Below are 17554 nucleotides of genomic sequence, written 5' to 3' on the forward strand. Positions count from 1 at the left end.
GAGTCTTGCTGTGGATACATCAGTAGTTAAAAATGTCTTTCTAGTACTATGACAGAGCTTCAGAAGGTCTGCCATTATTTATTCCAATTTACATCAATTTTGGCTTATCGCCTAAGGCACCAAAGTGATCGTGAGAAAAGGTTTAACAATAGCAAGCAGATTTTGTGGACAATTCTCTATATGTGTGTGTATCAAATTGCTGCTGAAGAGGATATGCATGTCATATTTTCTACCAATCTATAGCATAAGTATTTTTATTGATTCACACTATTTGCCTTTCAATATAATTCATTGTCAAATTAGCAAGGATTTGGAAAGGGTGTCTACTTATTACTTTATTATTTCATTGGTCCTAAACCTCTCTCTTGTTGCCTAAAATATTTTACAGATTGCTTCTATATATTTAGATAAATTGATCTTATTTCTTTGGAGCTGTTTACTGTGTTATTCACATAGTGCACAATTGATGGTATTGAAGCGATTATATTGAAAGGATATTATGGAATTCAAGTGCTAAGTTCATAGAAAAATGAATAGATGTTTGTAAATTATAAAATATTATTTATAATCTGGTGCATTGTTCCAATAGACCATTATAGTCTTCCATTTCATCCAACAGGAAAGAAAAATTTTAAAATTCTGTACTCTACGCTGCAATATCAGAGAGTTAAAGAGGGAGATGAAATGTGTGAAAAGATGAAAAATGAGCATTACTAAGAGTATAAAAAGCTGACAAGGGGCTTCTTAAACCAAAAATATTAAGTGCCAATAGGAATCTGCTTTTTGAGGAATTTAACATTACTGTAGAAAGTATCACTCTTCCAGATGTGATTATTCAAATACCTTTAATCAAAGAAATTAACAATCTCATTTACAAGGAATGTATTTGAAAAATTTAATGCCAAGAGAAGAAAACCACTTTCTTCCTGCTTGTCACAAAAAAATAAGCTCCCCCAGAATCCTTGATGCCTTTATCTGACTGTTCCCAAGAAAATGCAGTCAATCTGGTGAGATTCCTGTAACATGGGTGACTAGCAATAAAGCTTCTGTTTGCGACTATTTACAAGTGGTTCTGGTTGCTTTCACCTGACCTGACAGTGCTTCATGCAACATTTATGAAATGATTTTCCAAACAGGAGGAGCGATTCAGTGAAACACAGGTCTATGTCAAAGCGAATCAGAAATACACACTGTAGTGATGTGGTCACTAAATTCTCTGAACATCTCATGACTAAAGTTCTACATGTCATTACATCTTCACAATCAAAGACAATACCAATACTAGTTAAGTTATGTGAATTCAAATTATTTTAAAGAGAAAGTATGGTTGATTTTGTCTAGAGAAATAAAAGTGGTCCAGCAGTTTTATGTTAGAACCATCAGGATATTTAACAATGTACTTGCCGTAGAAAAAGGCATGGGCTTTTCTGTGGCAGATTTTTAGAAATGGCAGGAATGTTTGTGGGCAGGAATAAAGTACATTGCAACTGATATTTAGCAACTGTATCAGATATCCTTCCTAATTGTTTCCTATAAAATAAACTACTGTAAATAGCACACTGGGTAAATAGTATTATGATGGAAGAGGGCTGGGGTGGAGATGGCAAGGTTTTAACAAATAAAAAATAAAAAATAAATGCCCTCACCGTTCTGCTCTTTTTTTCCTAACTAAAAAGCTGCATCTATAGGGTCGCACAATAAATTCCTGTTTTCTGTTTGTTGCAGTGTATCAGTAAACAAGAGCAAATTAATATTGACCTTACACTTTTAAGTTTAGTTTGTCCTTCAAATAGCCATTCATTAAGTTCTATTCACAAAACAGTATATTCAATATTCATCTGGATTCATTGCTTGCAAACCACATGCTGGAGAAAAAAATATGATCTTAAATGTTTTTAACCTCAGCAGCATTGAGCAAACAAGAACAGAATGTTTGATTAGTCTATGGTTTAAATTAAGTAGATGCTTTGGAAGAGAGCAACCACTCCTTAACGTTTCCTGGCCCAGCACTTCTAATGTAAGAAATTAAGATCTTAATAGCTGAATTTATGGACCCATTGTTACCATAAAATTGATCTGAGGGGGAAGGGAAAAGAAGACAAACGATCTGAATTTCTAGTATTTCCCTGTTTTATTGCAATACATCAAAGTAGGTTAATATTAAGTGTTATCAATGTAAAATATTGGTGGTCTGCCACTTATTACATCTTTGACTGACCCACCTTAAATATTTCTGTGCAATAGAATCTACATCATTGTTCTGGAGCAGAGAATCTCTTACAATGTCCTCTACAACACTGAGGACATGAATCAAAAAGACGAGTGAGAAGAGCCAAAGCAGAAACTTCCCCCTCCCATGCGCACTTGTCAGCTTTTATACTCTAAACCAAAACAAAAAAAGTGATTACATCTAGGCCATGCAAAACTGTACAACAATATTACAATGAAAAAAATCCCTAAAAATATCTTTTTTTAAAAAATAAATGATATGAAATCGTACATAAAAAGGCAGGTATAATTCTGTTAAATACCATTTTTTGGTTGTGAATTGCTTCCTCATCAGTGTGACTATGTTTTTTATGCAGAATGAGAAAGGAAAACAATGACTCTCTTTTGTGGAATTGCTTTAACATGCAATATGGTCCCCCAAAATTTAAAGTCCCCAGCTTTACTAATTCCTGAAGGCCCCTATAGATGAAGAATTGCAAACCTAGTTTCCCAGGAAAATCCAAATGATGACACTTTGAAAGTGACAGGGTAGTACCTTGATTATTAGTCCTGTTGCTCTGGACTAAATTTTGCCAGAAGCTTTTCAATAACCTTCCTCTGAAGGCACATGCATGTCCTGAGGACTCCAAACTGTACACCAGATAAAGGACCCCAGTTATAAAGAGGTAACTCTCTGGTATAATCCTAACAAGCCAATTTCTTTTCATTAAACAACAGACAAGGAAAGAAAAGAGGAGTAATCGCTGCTGCTGTTGCACATGTGTATGTTATCCCTGAAATCTGGTAGCTGAAAAATCACAAGTATTTTTAACATCCACCATCCTTAACTCAATTTATCTCCCAAGTTTTTGACTTTGGAACAAAAGCTTTGTTTGCAATTTAAGATGTATCTCTGGTGAATCACATACCCAAAAGTACATTATTGCATTAATATGTATCATATTAAAACATTAGTCTGTTTCCAAATACCTGAGTTTAACATAAATGTTATAGTGAATCCCCCCCCAACCCTGCTGTTCTAAGAAAAGAAAAGAAAAAAGATAAATAGGAATACAAAATAACCTGTCAGTCAAATTTTAGACAAAGCTATTAATGAAAGATTGATTCAGAAGGACAAAATTATACAATAGAAATATATTCTGAAAAGAAACATGAATATTGTGTATAGATTGTTTCTATTTTAAATACACAGAGTCTCAAGAGGTGAACCATCTGAGGTTCAGTTATAATTATAATCCAATTTATTGAATCTCTTAAATATAACAGGGCAATGAATGAAGTGCCTGAATCAATTCAAAGCAAGCTTCTCCTTTAAGGGCCAATGTAGCTTCAAGTTGCATACAAAAGTGATCCTAATAAAATTAGTCAGGATTCAATCAGAGCACATGAAAGTGTCTGGAGAATAAGAATCATGTAGGAATGAAAACAGAGAAATGCATCACAGGAAACCTCAACTTTACTAGCTAACTCTTCAGAGATTTAAGAGTGTTTATGATGGGTACAGTCGGAAAAAAGTACCCAATAATTTATCAAGATTGGTATTGCAAAGTCACAAATCCTAATGAAGGATGAAATGTGCTTACATTTATTAAATAGTTCGATGTTATGTAAAACTATTTCTAATCTGCAGATTCCTTTCCCTTAGCTCTTGTTTGCATGTGTGACAACTATGTCTCCAAGTGAAACAGGTTGATTGCCATAGGACTTGTTGAGGGCTTCCAAGATCATTTCTGAAGTCAATAATTCTGCAAGCCAGGTGCAGTTTAAAGCTAGAACCAAAAGCCTTTAAAAAACTACCAGCCAATTAGGGGTGGAGGGAATGCTAACCTTTTTGCCATGGTATGGAGCAATGACAAGAGCATCGCTATAGGAAAGACTAAAGGGGTTGAAACAGGATCTTGGAATAGCGACTGTCAAAGGAGATGAGAGCTAATAGATTTTATATGCTGTTCTTGTCACTGTGAGTCAATTCCTTGGAGAAGTCTTGCAGGAAATTCCTTTAGTATGTTTAAGTGAAATTCAAATCTTTTGTTTCTAACTCATAACAAAAAACCACAATTCTGAGATTCTTAATAAAGTCAATTCAACAGACAGGTTTAGGATACAATGCTTAATAGCAAAATTTTAAGTTTGCTTCCTACTCCCAATTATTCCCCAGCATACGAGAGCTAAATGCAAACCAGGACACAAAAATAACAGACTGAATACACCTAGATGATTAGAGACAGGGATCTCTATCTTCCAGAATTTGGCGTGATTGTAGTTGATGATTTTTCAGAGGTGACCTAGGAAACTTACAGATTTGTTGTTTTTCCACTGATGTTAACTCTAATTGTTTGACAATATCCATGATATATTACAAAACCTGTAGAAACACTTTTTTAAAAAAATTACCACCTAAATACTTTATCCACTTGAGCTTCAGTCTAGCCTAAAGAAGCAATTATTCCAAGAAGAAAAATCACATTCGTCTAGTGTGAAAATGCAAACTGTACTCATTTTATTCAATAACACGGAAGAAAAAAGGGTTTGCCTTTCCCCTCCATCTGCATGTTGTCTTTGCCACTGCTTTTCTAGGTGACGATGGATCTCGACTATTCAGACAGAAATGCTGTGCTCTGATTAAGCTCTCCCTATTAGATTCAACCATCAAAATTCTACACCAAAGACAATGGGCACTCTGGACCAGGATGGGCGAGCAGATGACCACAATGAAAATCTTTAGAAGTCTTGAATAATTTAGCAGAGTACAACTCTACAAGTGGCATGTTAACTTTCAGTGATCAAGAACAAACTACAAACTTCTATTTCGGACTGAATGATCCTTGTATTCAGTGAATGTAGTTAGTTAACTAAGAAAGTTACTTAAGAGCTTGTGGTGATTAAAAGGCAAAATGGGTCTGAAAGCCTAGCCCTAATCTTCCAAAAGCTCATTCATTTCTATTTGCATTTACTTCAGCTGAGGAGACTCTATAATTGTTTGGACACCCTTCAGTTTACCTTCATCCGTGTATTAGTAAACAATTGGTTTTACTTGTAAAATAAAGAACAGGCAGAAACAGGCAGAGATAATTTAAAATGATGCTTATGGCTTTCGTTTTTCTACTGATAAGGAGGAAATGTCACAGAGCAAAAATTGTGAGGATGGAGTCTTCATCTAGGCTGTGTGTTTTTTATCCAGTGCCATGTTCTAAATTCAGATCACACCCTCAATCCATAGATTATTTAGTATGAAAAAAGGAACACCACAAATTTTAAATTAAAGGATCTCTTAAATAGGAATCCATCTTCTGCTGCATTACAATGCTGCTTTTTCTTTTATTATATACATATGTACTAACTCTTAATTTTGTGTATTTACTTAAACTCTATTATAGTAAAATATGCATCATTTTTCCCCAAAATCAATAAGATTTACTGGTAGCAATCAGACTGACATTCAGAGTGTCTGAAAGCATGTGTATCTTCCTAAGTAGGGCAAATTTCACCCTATCATCAAACATGGAGGATGTTGCTGTATTTATTCCTGAAAAAATATAATATGGGTCTACGTGTACCAAAGCAAATCTATCTGGCTTCCTGTTACATATTGTGTATATCAGCCTACACTACCATGTTTTGTTTGGAGTGTGGTGTATTGCATAATATGCCATACAATGGAATTTCATAATCCTATGAAATAAAATTGATAATAATAGAAATATACCAATATTTCTCATATAACAACAACTCCGTGCTGCCCTCCACCAAGGTTTTCTTTTGTTTGCTGGCTGCTATTAGGAGGGGAAGAGAATTGCGCTACTGGTGCCAATTATGGCACATACACTCTCTTCCTCACCCTCCCACCCACAGTTTGATTCTTGTAGGGAAGCTGAGAGGAGATGAGAATGAGAGCAAATGGAGAATCATGGGGACCAAAAGCTGCTGAGATGTCAAATCTGAGTGCTGAAGCAGTTCATGAGTCCCAACTCACGTGGTCCGAGCTCTCCAGGGAGAGGCTCTTGGTCTTGTGAGGAGAAATGGGACTGGGAGGGCTGCTCAGGTTGGAACTGTTGGAAGCTGTAGAATGCCTTGGAGAGTCAGAGTCCTGTAGCCCAAAACACGTGAAGAGAACATATTAGTGAAGAATAGTGCGGCAACAAATGGAAACAGGGAGGCTTGGAAACCTATAGAGGGGTTTCCTCTATAGGAAGGGACAAGGAAGGAACGGAGTTCCAAGGGGTACCTCTCGTTTCTCTGCCTCGCCAGCAACCCTATCAAAAATAGGCAGTGAAGAATACCCATTTCTACCTTATCAAGAGAATGTTCCTAATTTTGTTCCCCAAGCGCATTGGTCTGAACTTTTGGAGGGATGAAAACAAACAGCACATTATACAATTATACAAGCAACTTTCTAGAAGGTCTTTTTTGGGGCTCTTGACATTTTGAGTCCACGCAATGCTGCAACTAATGCAGTAGAACATATATTTACGATCTGCCAAATATAAAAGCACACATTTTTTATTGAGTTGTTATAAACTTCAGTGGCAATTAATACATTTGTTGATCTAATTTTTAGATTATTTTCCTGTATCTGTATCTCTGCCTAATCACATTTATATAAAAGTTTATTTGCGTAATTTCCTGAAGTGGCTTTGTTCATACTGTACTGTATTACATACACCTAAACAATTGGTGTATGTAATACATACACCAAGAATCTCCCCAAATTGTTTCTCGGAGTATTTTTTGCTTGTTCAACAAAACATTTTTCAGCTGGTGGCTGTTTCCACAGCCCATTTGACAAATTTACAATTTGGATTGATCCCTGGACCAAAAAATCTAAAAATTTTAAGGCTTGCCTTCTGTGATCAGATGACTTAACAGATACGTTGTATGTAATTTTCATAAATCAGGCTTGATATGATGGTGCTGTGATCTAAAACATGGAAGCTATTTAATTATTGGTAACAAAATTATCAACGTAATTCATGCTACTGGAATTTTTGTCATATTTTATAGAATAATATTTTCCCTTTCAATTATTGACTAGTGCAGTAGTTATATGTCTCTGTTTTTGATTACTTTAAGCATAGACTGGAATTTATACCCACCTCTCTCTCGTACTCCCTCACTGGTGCATCACTGCCTTGGTCCAAGCCACCAGAAGACAAAGAGCCATCTGAAGGGGATGCCATTGGCTGACGCTTTGCTCCATAGCTACCTCCTGAGAATTCTCTCCGCAAAGCACTACCATTTTGTGCAGATGTTCCTAGAAATGCACCCAGGAATTTAAGTACATGCCATGTAAAAGCATTAGAACTATCACCCCTAGTATTCATTGTCACCCTTTACCATTATTTGGTTTACTGATGGTTGCCAGTTTTGTTTTTCCATCGTCATGCCTTTCTATCAAGGCTCCTCTCCCTCGTCCATCCCAACCTTTCAGCAAGAATAAAAACAATTTTATATGCATTGCTGAATTAACATCTCTGTGTTGGTTAAGAAAAAGTGCTTGGTGGGGTAAAGTATAGGAAGGGAGGTTTAACATCTTCCACTTGCATCGAATCTCAAATATTTTGCCAACATTTCTGGAAATGTTGCTCCTATAGCAGTTCATTGCAGATGAACAGCAGCTCTGAAATATATCTGAAAATATTATGCAAATTTCCTAGTACCAATCCTGATTAGGCCTCCATCAGTACCATGACTTCAATAATGACAACAGTACAGAACATGAAACTTGATACATGCATTGAAGTACATTTTTTTTCATAAGATATAACCATACTTTCAATAGTATTGATATTTTTGCAATTTAATCCCTGCATCAATGTTCCTCATACTTCTCTACAGCATTATGCACTGAGTAACAAGTGGTTGTACAGCTAACACTTCTTTACTGTTGCCAAGAAAAGTCTATGGGCCCTTCCATGTAATTATCAGGACTTGGGTTCAACTCATTTCTTTTAAAAAAATTAAATTTGATTAGTACTCAGTTCTGCAGCTCTTTTTCATATTCAGATGAAATAAAAATACTTTTTCATATGATTGTAAGGCTTTATTCTAGGTACTCTGTTGATATATATTTCATAATAGTGAAATATGACAAATAGGCAAAAACAAATATATTTCCCCTTTTTTAAAATATGGAACATTTGCTTGATCTCAGTTCATAAGCATGTGTCTTCTCAATATTAAGGAGTTCCAAAAGTTAACTAAGAAACGAACAAAAATATACTGTTGAACATATAGCAATAGCACTTAGATTTATATACCGCTTCACGGTGCTTTTTACAGCCTTCTCTAAGTGGTTTACAGAGTCAGCCTATTGCCCCCAATCCGGGACCTCATTTTACTGACCTCAGAAGGATGGCAGGCTGAGTCAACCTTTAGCCTGTTGAGATTTGAACTGCCAAATTGCAGTCAGCCAGTAGAATGCAGTACTGCATTCTAACCACTGTGCCATCTTATATATACATAAATCCAGTGTTATTGCCTTTGAAAATTATTGAGTCTGCATTGCTTTCATATTTATATTTTCTCCAAAGAGAATGTCTAAACTTTTCTCCATCAATTCTTGTCTAAATTCCCTTTGCTCTTAAGGCCGTATATCCTTGACCACCAATATGTCTGACTCTTTCATAATACACTCTTCAGGAAGCAGACAAATGCAGAGGTAACAGTACACCCTTCTCAAGGAAAATATAGAAAGAGGCTGACACCAAGGTAAAGGCTCAGACACTTACTTGCTGCCAAACCACTACTAGCACTCATGGAGCGTCCAGGCTCAGGCCGGGTTTTTGTGATTGAAGGGATGCTGACAGAACCACTAAACATTGCCCGACTTTCTTGAGGCCGAAGGTTCTGCAACACATAGACAGGCAAGTCAGAAACAGAAACATACAAAACAGAAACAGCAAGTCGACAAGGTTTGAATTTAAAGACCTTGACTGATTGACTCACTCATGAATAAGTACAGGGGTAGAATGGCATATGAAATGCCAGGCTTATCCACCCCATTGATTTGGATGTGCTAAATTACAAGCCTCCCCAGCCAGGTTACTGAAGAGTTATGATGGAAAAGGGGGGGAAACACAACAGCAGGGTTAAGAGTGGGTTGGGGGAAAGCTGTGATAAGCAAATGGCCATCAGTGACAGCACTGATTGCAAAGAAGCAATTGAAAAAAAGAAATGAGAGGTTGGAGATTTTTGACCTGAGGGTCAAGGGATCACGCAAAATGGCATTTTCTTCCATCAAATATGAAAGGAAGAACATATGCTTCCCTTTTGTGCCATCTTTTTCCCCCTACTTTTGTCATTTATTGCTATGTTGATCATTAATGCTATGATTTTATTTGTGTTGTTTTACTCATACTATGGATGCTTCAAAGTTTGCATGTATGTAAATTGTGATAGGACAGAAAACCAATACATTTTATTTTTATTTTATTAAATTATATTTCAGACAAATTCATTTCGCTTTTGTTATACATTACACCAGGCTATGCTTACTTACCATAGGCAGGTCTTTGAGGATCTGTATACCATCTCCTGGGCCCATGTGTGCTATATGGTTAAAGTTAGTTGGGTGAGAAATTAATTTATTTCTCATTTCCGGATCTCGCAGCATCTCTCTGCAAAAGAAAATATTCAGATATTGTATGTTGAAGTGGCTATTTGTAAATATAAAGAGTAAATATATGCTAGTCATAAATTATTCCACAACAGAAAATCAAATAGCCAAATATTTGGCTAAATTTTAAAAGAAAAGTACTTTAAATTCTGATACTGATTCTATCTCAGCTGTTAGCTTGATGGAAGGGAAAAGGTCAGGAAGAACAGAGGTTTGGCTTAAAAGCTTAACAGCCCATGTTCATAAAAAGTCCAAATGGTTACTGGGTCTCAGAGTGCACTACGAGAGGGAGTTGAGACAACATTCAAGAAAAGGTGTAGAAGTGGGCTCAGTGATGATCGGATGCTGCAAAGATGGAGGCAGAGATGAAGGATAGAAGAAAAGAAAAGGATTAGAAGGATATAGCACTACTCTTTGCATTTTACTCTTACAATAATTTAAAGAGCTTTAGAGAAATTTGCCAATGTATTGTAGGATACAAAGGAAAATTTTTGAGTGTTTCCAGCATTTTAGAAAACTTGACAGCATAAAATTGGTCCTAATCATAGATTATGTCATAAATAGGTCTAAAAAAAGCCTCAACAGTAGTTAAAAAAAAGGCTGATTTGAGAACAAGCAAGTTCAATTATTTCCCTGTTTTCCCATAATTATATACAAACTTTTATCAGCACAGCCTATACATAAGAAATGCTGAAACATTAACTCTATATTTCTTGAAAGTATTTTCTTAAAAATCAGAATCCTTTCTGAATATTTTCATATAGTCTGATTGCTATCTTTGCAAGGTGACCCTTTTGCTGCCTGAAAACTATACAAAATTTGAAAAATAATTGTTATCGTCAGAGCACTGGGAAATATTACAGAGAATCAGATAGGAATTGTGTAAAAAAAAGAATATCAAAACTGGACAATATATGCATAATTAGCAATATAAATTTCTTTTGTAAAACTTTATTATCAGTCATATATACAGTATATACACACATGCACACACAAATGTACTTATGTACAGTAGTTGGAGACATGCATTCCAATTTACAATAGTTCTTTTGCATTGATATTTAAATTAAAATAAATTTAAGTATTGGGTTATACATAATGTAAATAAAGCATACTATATAACAGAAAAGACAAATGTTTGAACGCATTGACCAGAAATCCATTTTTTTTCTAACAATCAAAGAAAAAAAAATACAATGACGGGACACGACAGTCTTCACGGCCTACAAGCATGGACAGAAGACAAGTACAGGTTGAATACCGACCTTCTCTGCTGCATTCTCTCTTCCTCAGGCACTCGGAATGAGTAGCGCCGTTTATTATTAATATTTCGGACCATTTGCTTTCGACTGTTATCTGATGTCTCAGGAACCACCAACTCATCACCCTCTAAGAGAAACATAAAAATCCAAGCAGGATCACTTTTTTTCCCCACTGCAGAGGGTTAGCTATAGAAAACTTTTCTAAATTAGGTACAACTGCTAATGCTAAAACAATGGAAAAAATAGAAATACCTAGTATAGTGTTATGGCTCTAAGTTTATACTAAGTATATATTAGCTGCAAACATTCAGCTTGAAAAAACAAACAAACAAACAGAACCCTGACTTTGAAAGAAATGACTTTTTTCTCAACTGACCATTTTTGCATCCCAAATAGTTACTATGTAACTTGTACCATCCGTAACTTCAGAGGCAAAATTATCTTGTTCTGAGACAAAGACTGCGTGATAGTGGTGATGGGTATTATCATTGAAATAATATGTAAGGCTAAGGTAAAACTTTCCACTTCTGTGTTTAGTTCTACTTCTTGTTTGCATCTAATGTGGAGTTAAATCTTGCATTCAGAATTTCTTCTAAGAAAAATTTTATGTTTAAAGTAGATGTGCTATACAAAAAATACTTGCATGTTATATAAAATAAATGGGTAATTTAAAAATGTTTATTTTTAGAAATTATAAAATAAAACAAATAGGAAAGTTTTTCTAGGAGACTGAAACAGAAAAGTTTACTCAAGCAATATTTCTTGCATAGCCTTTAACTACCAGATTTGCCTGCTAAAACTTCTGTGGTGCTAACTGAAACATTGCCTATTGTTCACTTACTGGGAAGTGGCAAGAAAAAACAAGAATGAATTCACAATGCTAACTCAATGATTTAATTGTCTATCTGTAGTTAATTTTTAATCTGAAAGTACTTTACAGATAAATACTATAAGGAAGAAATTGAAATAATTGTCCCCTTCTGTCAATGGAAACTTTCTGAGAGGAACTCTACAATGCTATAAACTTCCAAATCACTGCATTTATAAAAGTTTTATTTATTTCAAAGATCTGGATCTATAATTTTAAGAAGTATTAATATATCTTATATTTGAAGAAGTGGATTTTTTTTTTTACTTACCTGCCATCTTATTTTTGAAATAGATTAATCTAACAGTTTCTAGTCCTAGGACATTTAGCGACCCTTCTGTGTTCAAAGGACGTACCTAAAAAAAGTAAAAAAAAAAAAAGTAAAAAGATACGATGAAAATGTGAAAGTATAAATTTTCATACATCATACATAAATATCAAGGAGGCAAATATTCAGGAGGACTAAATCCAGAAGGTGGATTTAAAAACAGTGGGGTTTTAAACATCACAGTTGTTAACTGATAAAATAGTTGTAATCTGTCTCCAACCTGTACCTGTTTTCTCTTCCTTTTCTCACCTCCTCCTTTCTCAACTGAAGTTCTACATCAGTTTAACCACTCACTGATGAAGTGAGCTGCAGCTCACAAAAAATATTCTTTTAATAAAAAAATATTAGGCAAAAAATGTACCAAACTCCTTCTGATGAAATGCTAAAAACGTTTAAAAGGAACATATGTATTGTATTGTTTAAAGTGTCTTTTCTCTAAAAATTCAAAGTGCTTGAAAGATCTTCCTTCTTTTTATTGCAACAAAGGCAGCACTCTGACAGCAGCTTCAGTGAGTAATTGCTTCATACCGAATTAGTTTCCATTGCAGATCTGAAGGTGGGTGGGTGTCCCCCTTCCTAGTTTATCAGCAGAATATTTTAATCCAGATGGAACTCAATATGTCTTTTAATTTATATTATGAACAACCTATCCAAACTGTTTAATTTAGGAGCCTCTGTGGCTCAGACTGCTAATGCAGTCTTATTAACAGCAGCTGCCTGCAATTACTGCAGGTTCTAGTCCCACCAGGCCCAAGGTTGACTCAGCCTTCCATCCTTTATAAGGTAGGTAAAATGAGGACCCAGATTGTTGGGGGCAATAAGTTGACTTTGTATATAAATATACAAATAGAATGAAGACTATTGCTAACATAGTGTAAGCCGCCCTGAGTCTTCGGAGAAGGGCGGGTATAAATGCAAATAATAATAAAAAAAATTACTGTATAATTCATTAGTTACCTTCTTGAGGGGGATGGTCTGAATCCACTCCATTGAGTTCACATCAAATATATCAACTGTATTTTCACTGTAAACTGAGAGGTATGGTGCATTGTAACCTAGAAAGAAACACAGATATATGTCTGGATAGATGCCATATGGACATACATTGGATTGGGTTGAAAACTGGAAGGTAAGGAAGTCACTTTTCAGTATATATTTCTTGTATTTTATTTAGAAGTACATTTTTTACAGTTAAAAATAAGCCTAGTTTTTTATTGGTGTTTACCTATCTGTTTAATATTTCTTGAAAATAAGCAATGAGAACCAATGTTCACATTATATGAATAGACACATTAAAGGTTAAAATGAAGCCTTTGGAAAAAAATAAACCATTAACCAAGCTGAGAAATAAAACAGTATTAAATATTAATCATATATTTGCTAGTCCAATATTTCCTCAGTTACCAAGACATTGAAATTATGTATAACGAGTAATCATTCAGAAATGAGCAGTTAACAAAACAAATCAAATTCTTCTGATGTAGACTGACATAATAGTAATGGAGTGTTCGTATCTCCATGTGTAATATATATACACACACACATAAATGCATGTGCACACATACAAACATGTGGAAAGGGTGTTTTTCTGAAGTTATGAATTTTTTTTGAAGAATTGAGGAAATACAGTATTCTTAATACCGCAACTTCTAGCATCTTCCTATTAGCAGAACACCCCTACCACTATTTTTTTTTTTATCACTAACCATACTGAGAGCTTCAAATGTGGTAACTATAGTTATATCAATAGGACTTTCCTTGCATTAATTCTAGAAGCAATATATAATAGATCCCATGAACTTTGGAGACAACTATGTTGCCTCCAAAGCGGAGACTTATTTCAAAATCTATGATTCTTCTTTAGAAGGAAAGTCATAATGGTTTGCCAAATAATATTAGTGCTAAAAAATAAATGAAGAGGAAATAGATTGATAAGAAGAAAAGAGGGGATAGAGCTATAACATCACAACATTATACCAAATGGATTATTATCATAGCACATAGTTAAAAAGTTATTTATGTTTCAGTATCACATCTTCTACAACTTGTTATTAACTGATTAATTATACAGTGTTATTCAAATTCTGTGGACATCCATCAAACCATGAGGAAAAATAATCCTTTATTTAATTAATGTAATGGCAGAAACTTACAGGAAGAAGAAGGAGTTGCAGGCCACATTAATTCTTGTTGTCTAGATCTTCGACCCTGACAGTCCACATAAATTCCTACACTGCTAAAACACAGCAGGTATTCTTTATTTGATATTTCAACAGCACAGATGGCATCAGTTGGCTGCTGTATAATGAACGACAGTGTGTGATCATCTGGATGAAGCAAACTCTGTGGATTTCCTTCTCCATGCAAAGGGTACTTTAAGAATCCTGACTGGTAGCCAACACAAAGCCGTTCACTAAAGATAGCCATCCACTGGACATTCCCAGCCACTTGGATTTCTTTTATTTTTTTATGGCGTGTTTTGCTATGATTTAACTCATAACACAGGACCTGTCTTTTCATTGCTACACACAGGCAAGTAAGGGCTCCATGGCGTACTTGTCCAGAAACTATGGTCTGGCAACCTTTAGTTTCTGCCAGTTTATAAAAATCAATCTCTCGACCATCCAGAGCTGTCATAGGAAATAGTCGTACATGACGGTTTCGTCCCGAAATCACTGCAATAAGTTGTTCATTTGGGATGAGCTCAATCTGATGAACTTTCTTATTGTCACCAACACGAATTATCTCTGCAAAAAATAAAAGGTTGCAAGAAATTGTCCTGAAATATAAAGTGTGCTCAAGGCTACAGTAATAATCTTGCTTATTAAATCTCTTTGGTTTTTCTGGAATAAAAAATATAAACTTGCTTTTCTAAATTGCTTTTTTCCACTAATTTCTTCTAAGAATCATTGTATCCCATTTGCATTTTCAAAAGTTTGCCTATGACTTTTTTTCTAACCGGGTAATTACCTTTGAGTAGGAGTCTATTCAAGTGTCCTCAAAAAGGAAGTTTATACCTTCTTTTCCCAAAATCAGTTCTACATTCTTTACACTGCCTCCCCTTCCCTTCCTTGTGGATGCTGTGTTTCTATGTTCTATATCAGGGATGTCAAAGTCAAGGCCAGTGGGCCAGATCCAACCCACAGGGTGCTTAGATCCGGCTTACGAGGCCACCTTCAAAACAGCAAAAGACCGGCCCGCAGTGCCTCTGCCAGTGAAAACAGGCTCCCAATCTCCATTTTCGGCTGGGACAGCATCCTGCAACCCTCTGCCAATGAAAATGGAGCTCGGAAGGGCCGCCCCTCCTGAGCTCTGTTTTCACTGGCAGAGGGTTGCAGGAGGCCATCCCAGCTGAAAACAGAGATTGGAAAACCCGTTTTTACTGGCAGAGCACTCGGGCCACCACAGGTGCCCCTGATACAAGTGATGCCGAGCTGGCTACGCTCCCCGTTCCTCCCCAGGTGAAACACAATCCTGATGCGGCCTCAATGAAATCTAGTTTGACACCCCTGTTCTATACAGTACCTATTAATATTATGTTATCTATCCACTGCCAAACAAAACCATATTATATTTGGAGAGTTTGTGCCTGCTATTATAGAATTGGATTTGTTACACTTGGTTTTATCTATGCATTTTGAATATTTCATTACTATTTGTGTTTAATTATTTTAGATGATATAATTAAACACAATTAGAAATTAAACATTCATATTAAGCACCATTCCATTTCTCATTAAAAAAACAGCAACAGCAATAATATTTGTCAGCTGCCCATATGCTTGAAATGGGTGGCCATATATACTGAATAAATAAACAAATAAGGCAAAACTAGTGTTCCAATCTTCTGACATACCACAGACTGAAGAGCTTTTATCTATAGGTAGTCCTCAATTTATGACCCTTTCCTTAATGACCTCTGGAAGTTATGACAGGTATCTTCAAAGTATTTATGCCTTGTTTTTCAAGTTACGATAGAATTACACTTGGAATGATGGGCAACTGGCTCATCTTTATGGCCATTTGCAGCATCCCATGGTCACATGACTGCAATTTGCAATGTCTTTTTGTCAATTTCTGCAAAAATGCTTAATGAGGAAAATGGATTTGCTGAATATCCACCACAAAAATATCAGTATTCAGAAATTACTTTTTCAAAGTCAGTGAGTAGGTTTCCTTTGCTAAGGATGGACTTGAATCTGAGCCTCCCTAGTGTTAATCAAATAGCTTAACTATTAGGCTACACTGAATGAAATAAAAAGTATATCTTATTTGAATTTTCACTTTTCCAATATAAATCTAATATTCTTACCATCCTTTGTAACATGAACAACAAATAACCCTTCTTCATTGCCCAAAGCTATTCGTTCATGATCTGAAACAGTTAATAATGGAAAAAAAAATTGAAATACACATTCTGTAAGGAAAAACAAGTATCAGATGCCAGGATAGTTGAAACCGATTAATAATATTAAGTATAATGATACCATTATTGTTTCATTTTGCCTTTAAATGAAAAAGAGAAAAAACCTCTTGGGATTTCTGTAATTAACTAAACAACATAAATGTTCAAAATTCAGAATTTAGGTGAAAGGTAAAATGACTAACATAAAATTAATGCACAATTTTAACTAATCTACATATTTACAAATCAAGAAAAATACAATTTCCAAACATTTTCGAATTCATTTGACTCAAATTATTTTCCATTTTGCTTTTCATTTTTTATCATATTAAGCAGTTTTGTAATTCACAATACCTCTCATCATCTTTATTTTTATTCCAGTCCATAAACTACCAGTTTTCCATTATGTTATCTTGGCCATTTAGCCTATATGGACTGATAACCAGATACCTCCCCAATATTTTAAACTCCAGTGCTGGTTTATTATTGGACACTTTGTTTAGGACTGACAGGAATTGAAATCAAATACATCAGGTTGCCCCTTTACCTGGAAGCCTAATTTAATTCTGAGAAATATGCATAGATTTGTTTATTAGTCTTATACAGATAGTCCTCAATTTACGACCATAATTGAGTCCAAAATTTATGTTACTAAGTGAGACATTTGTTAAGTGAGTTTTGCCCCATTTTACGGCTTATCTTGCCACAGTTGTTAAGTGAATCACTGCAGTTGTTATATTAATAACCTGGTTGTTAAATGAATCTGGCTTCCCCATTAACTCTGCTTGTCAGAAGGTTGCAAAGATTGTTCACATGATCCAGGGACACTAACCGTCATAAATATGAA

General features: G+C 35.1%; 2 protein-coding genes across 8 annotated transcripts in view; one reads left to right on the forward strand and one right to left on the reverse strand.

The window, feature by feature from the left end:
• Positions 1-17554, forward strand: part of COQ8A (coenzyme Q8A) — a 106983-nt gene that overhangs the window by 62104 nt on the left and 27325 nt on the right. The window contains exon 17 of one of the 5 annotated variants that reach the window (XM_058173482.1): positions 11028-12214. The exons of 3 other annotated variants lie outside the window; for them this stretch is intronic. In XM_058173482.1, the coding sequence (XP_058029465.1) occupies positions 11028-11154 (127 nt within the window). In that variant the 3' untranslated portion in view covers positions 11155-12214. Of the gene's footprint in view, positions 1-619; positions 1557-11027; positions 12215-17554 lie in introns of those variants that run through there. One more of the 5 variants, XM_058175841.1, reaches the window with a different exon arrangement.
• Positions 2113-17554, reverse strand: part of CDC42BPA (CDC42 binding protein kinase alpha) — a 150325-nt gene continuing 134883 nt past the window's right edge. For all 3 annotated transcript variants that reach the window (XM_058169811.1, XM_058171461.1, XM_058170638.1), the window contains 9 exons: positions 16615-16677; positions 14456-15049; positions 13260-13357; positions 12246-12330; positions 11110-11233; positions 9728-9845; positions 8958-9075; positions 7323-7480; positions 2113-6316 (listed from right to left, as the gene is read on the reverse strand). In XM_058169811.1, the coding sequence (XP_058025794.1) occupies positions 6185-6316; positions 7323-7480; positions 8958-9075; positions 9728-9845; positions 11110-11233; positions 12246-12330; positions 13260-13357; positions 14456-15049; positions 16615-16677 (1490 nt within the window). In that variant the 3' untranslated portion in view covers positions 2113-6184. The remainder of the gene's footprint in view (positions 6317-7322; positions 7481-8957; positions 9076-9727; positions 9846-11109; positions 11234-12245; positions 12331-13259; positions 13358-14455; positions 15050-16614; positions 16678-17554) is intronic.

This window comes from Ahaetulla prasina, chromosome 1 (genome assembly GCF_028640845.1).
Source record: "Ahaetulla prasina isolate Xishuangbanna chromosome 1, ASM2864084v1, whole genome shotgun sequence".
NCBI classification, from domain to species: Eukaryota; Metazoa; Chordata; class Lepidosauria; order Squamata; family Colubridae; genus Ahaetulla; species Ahaetulla prasina.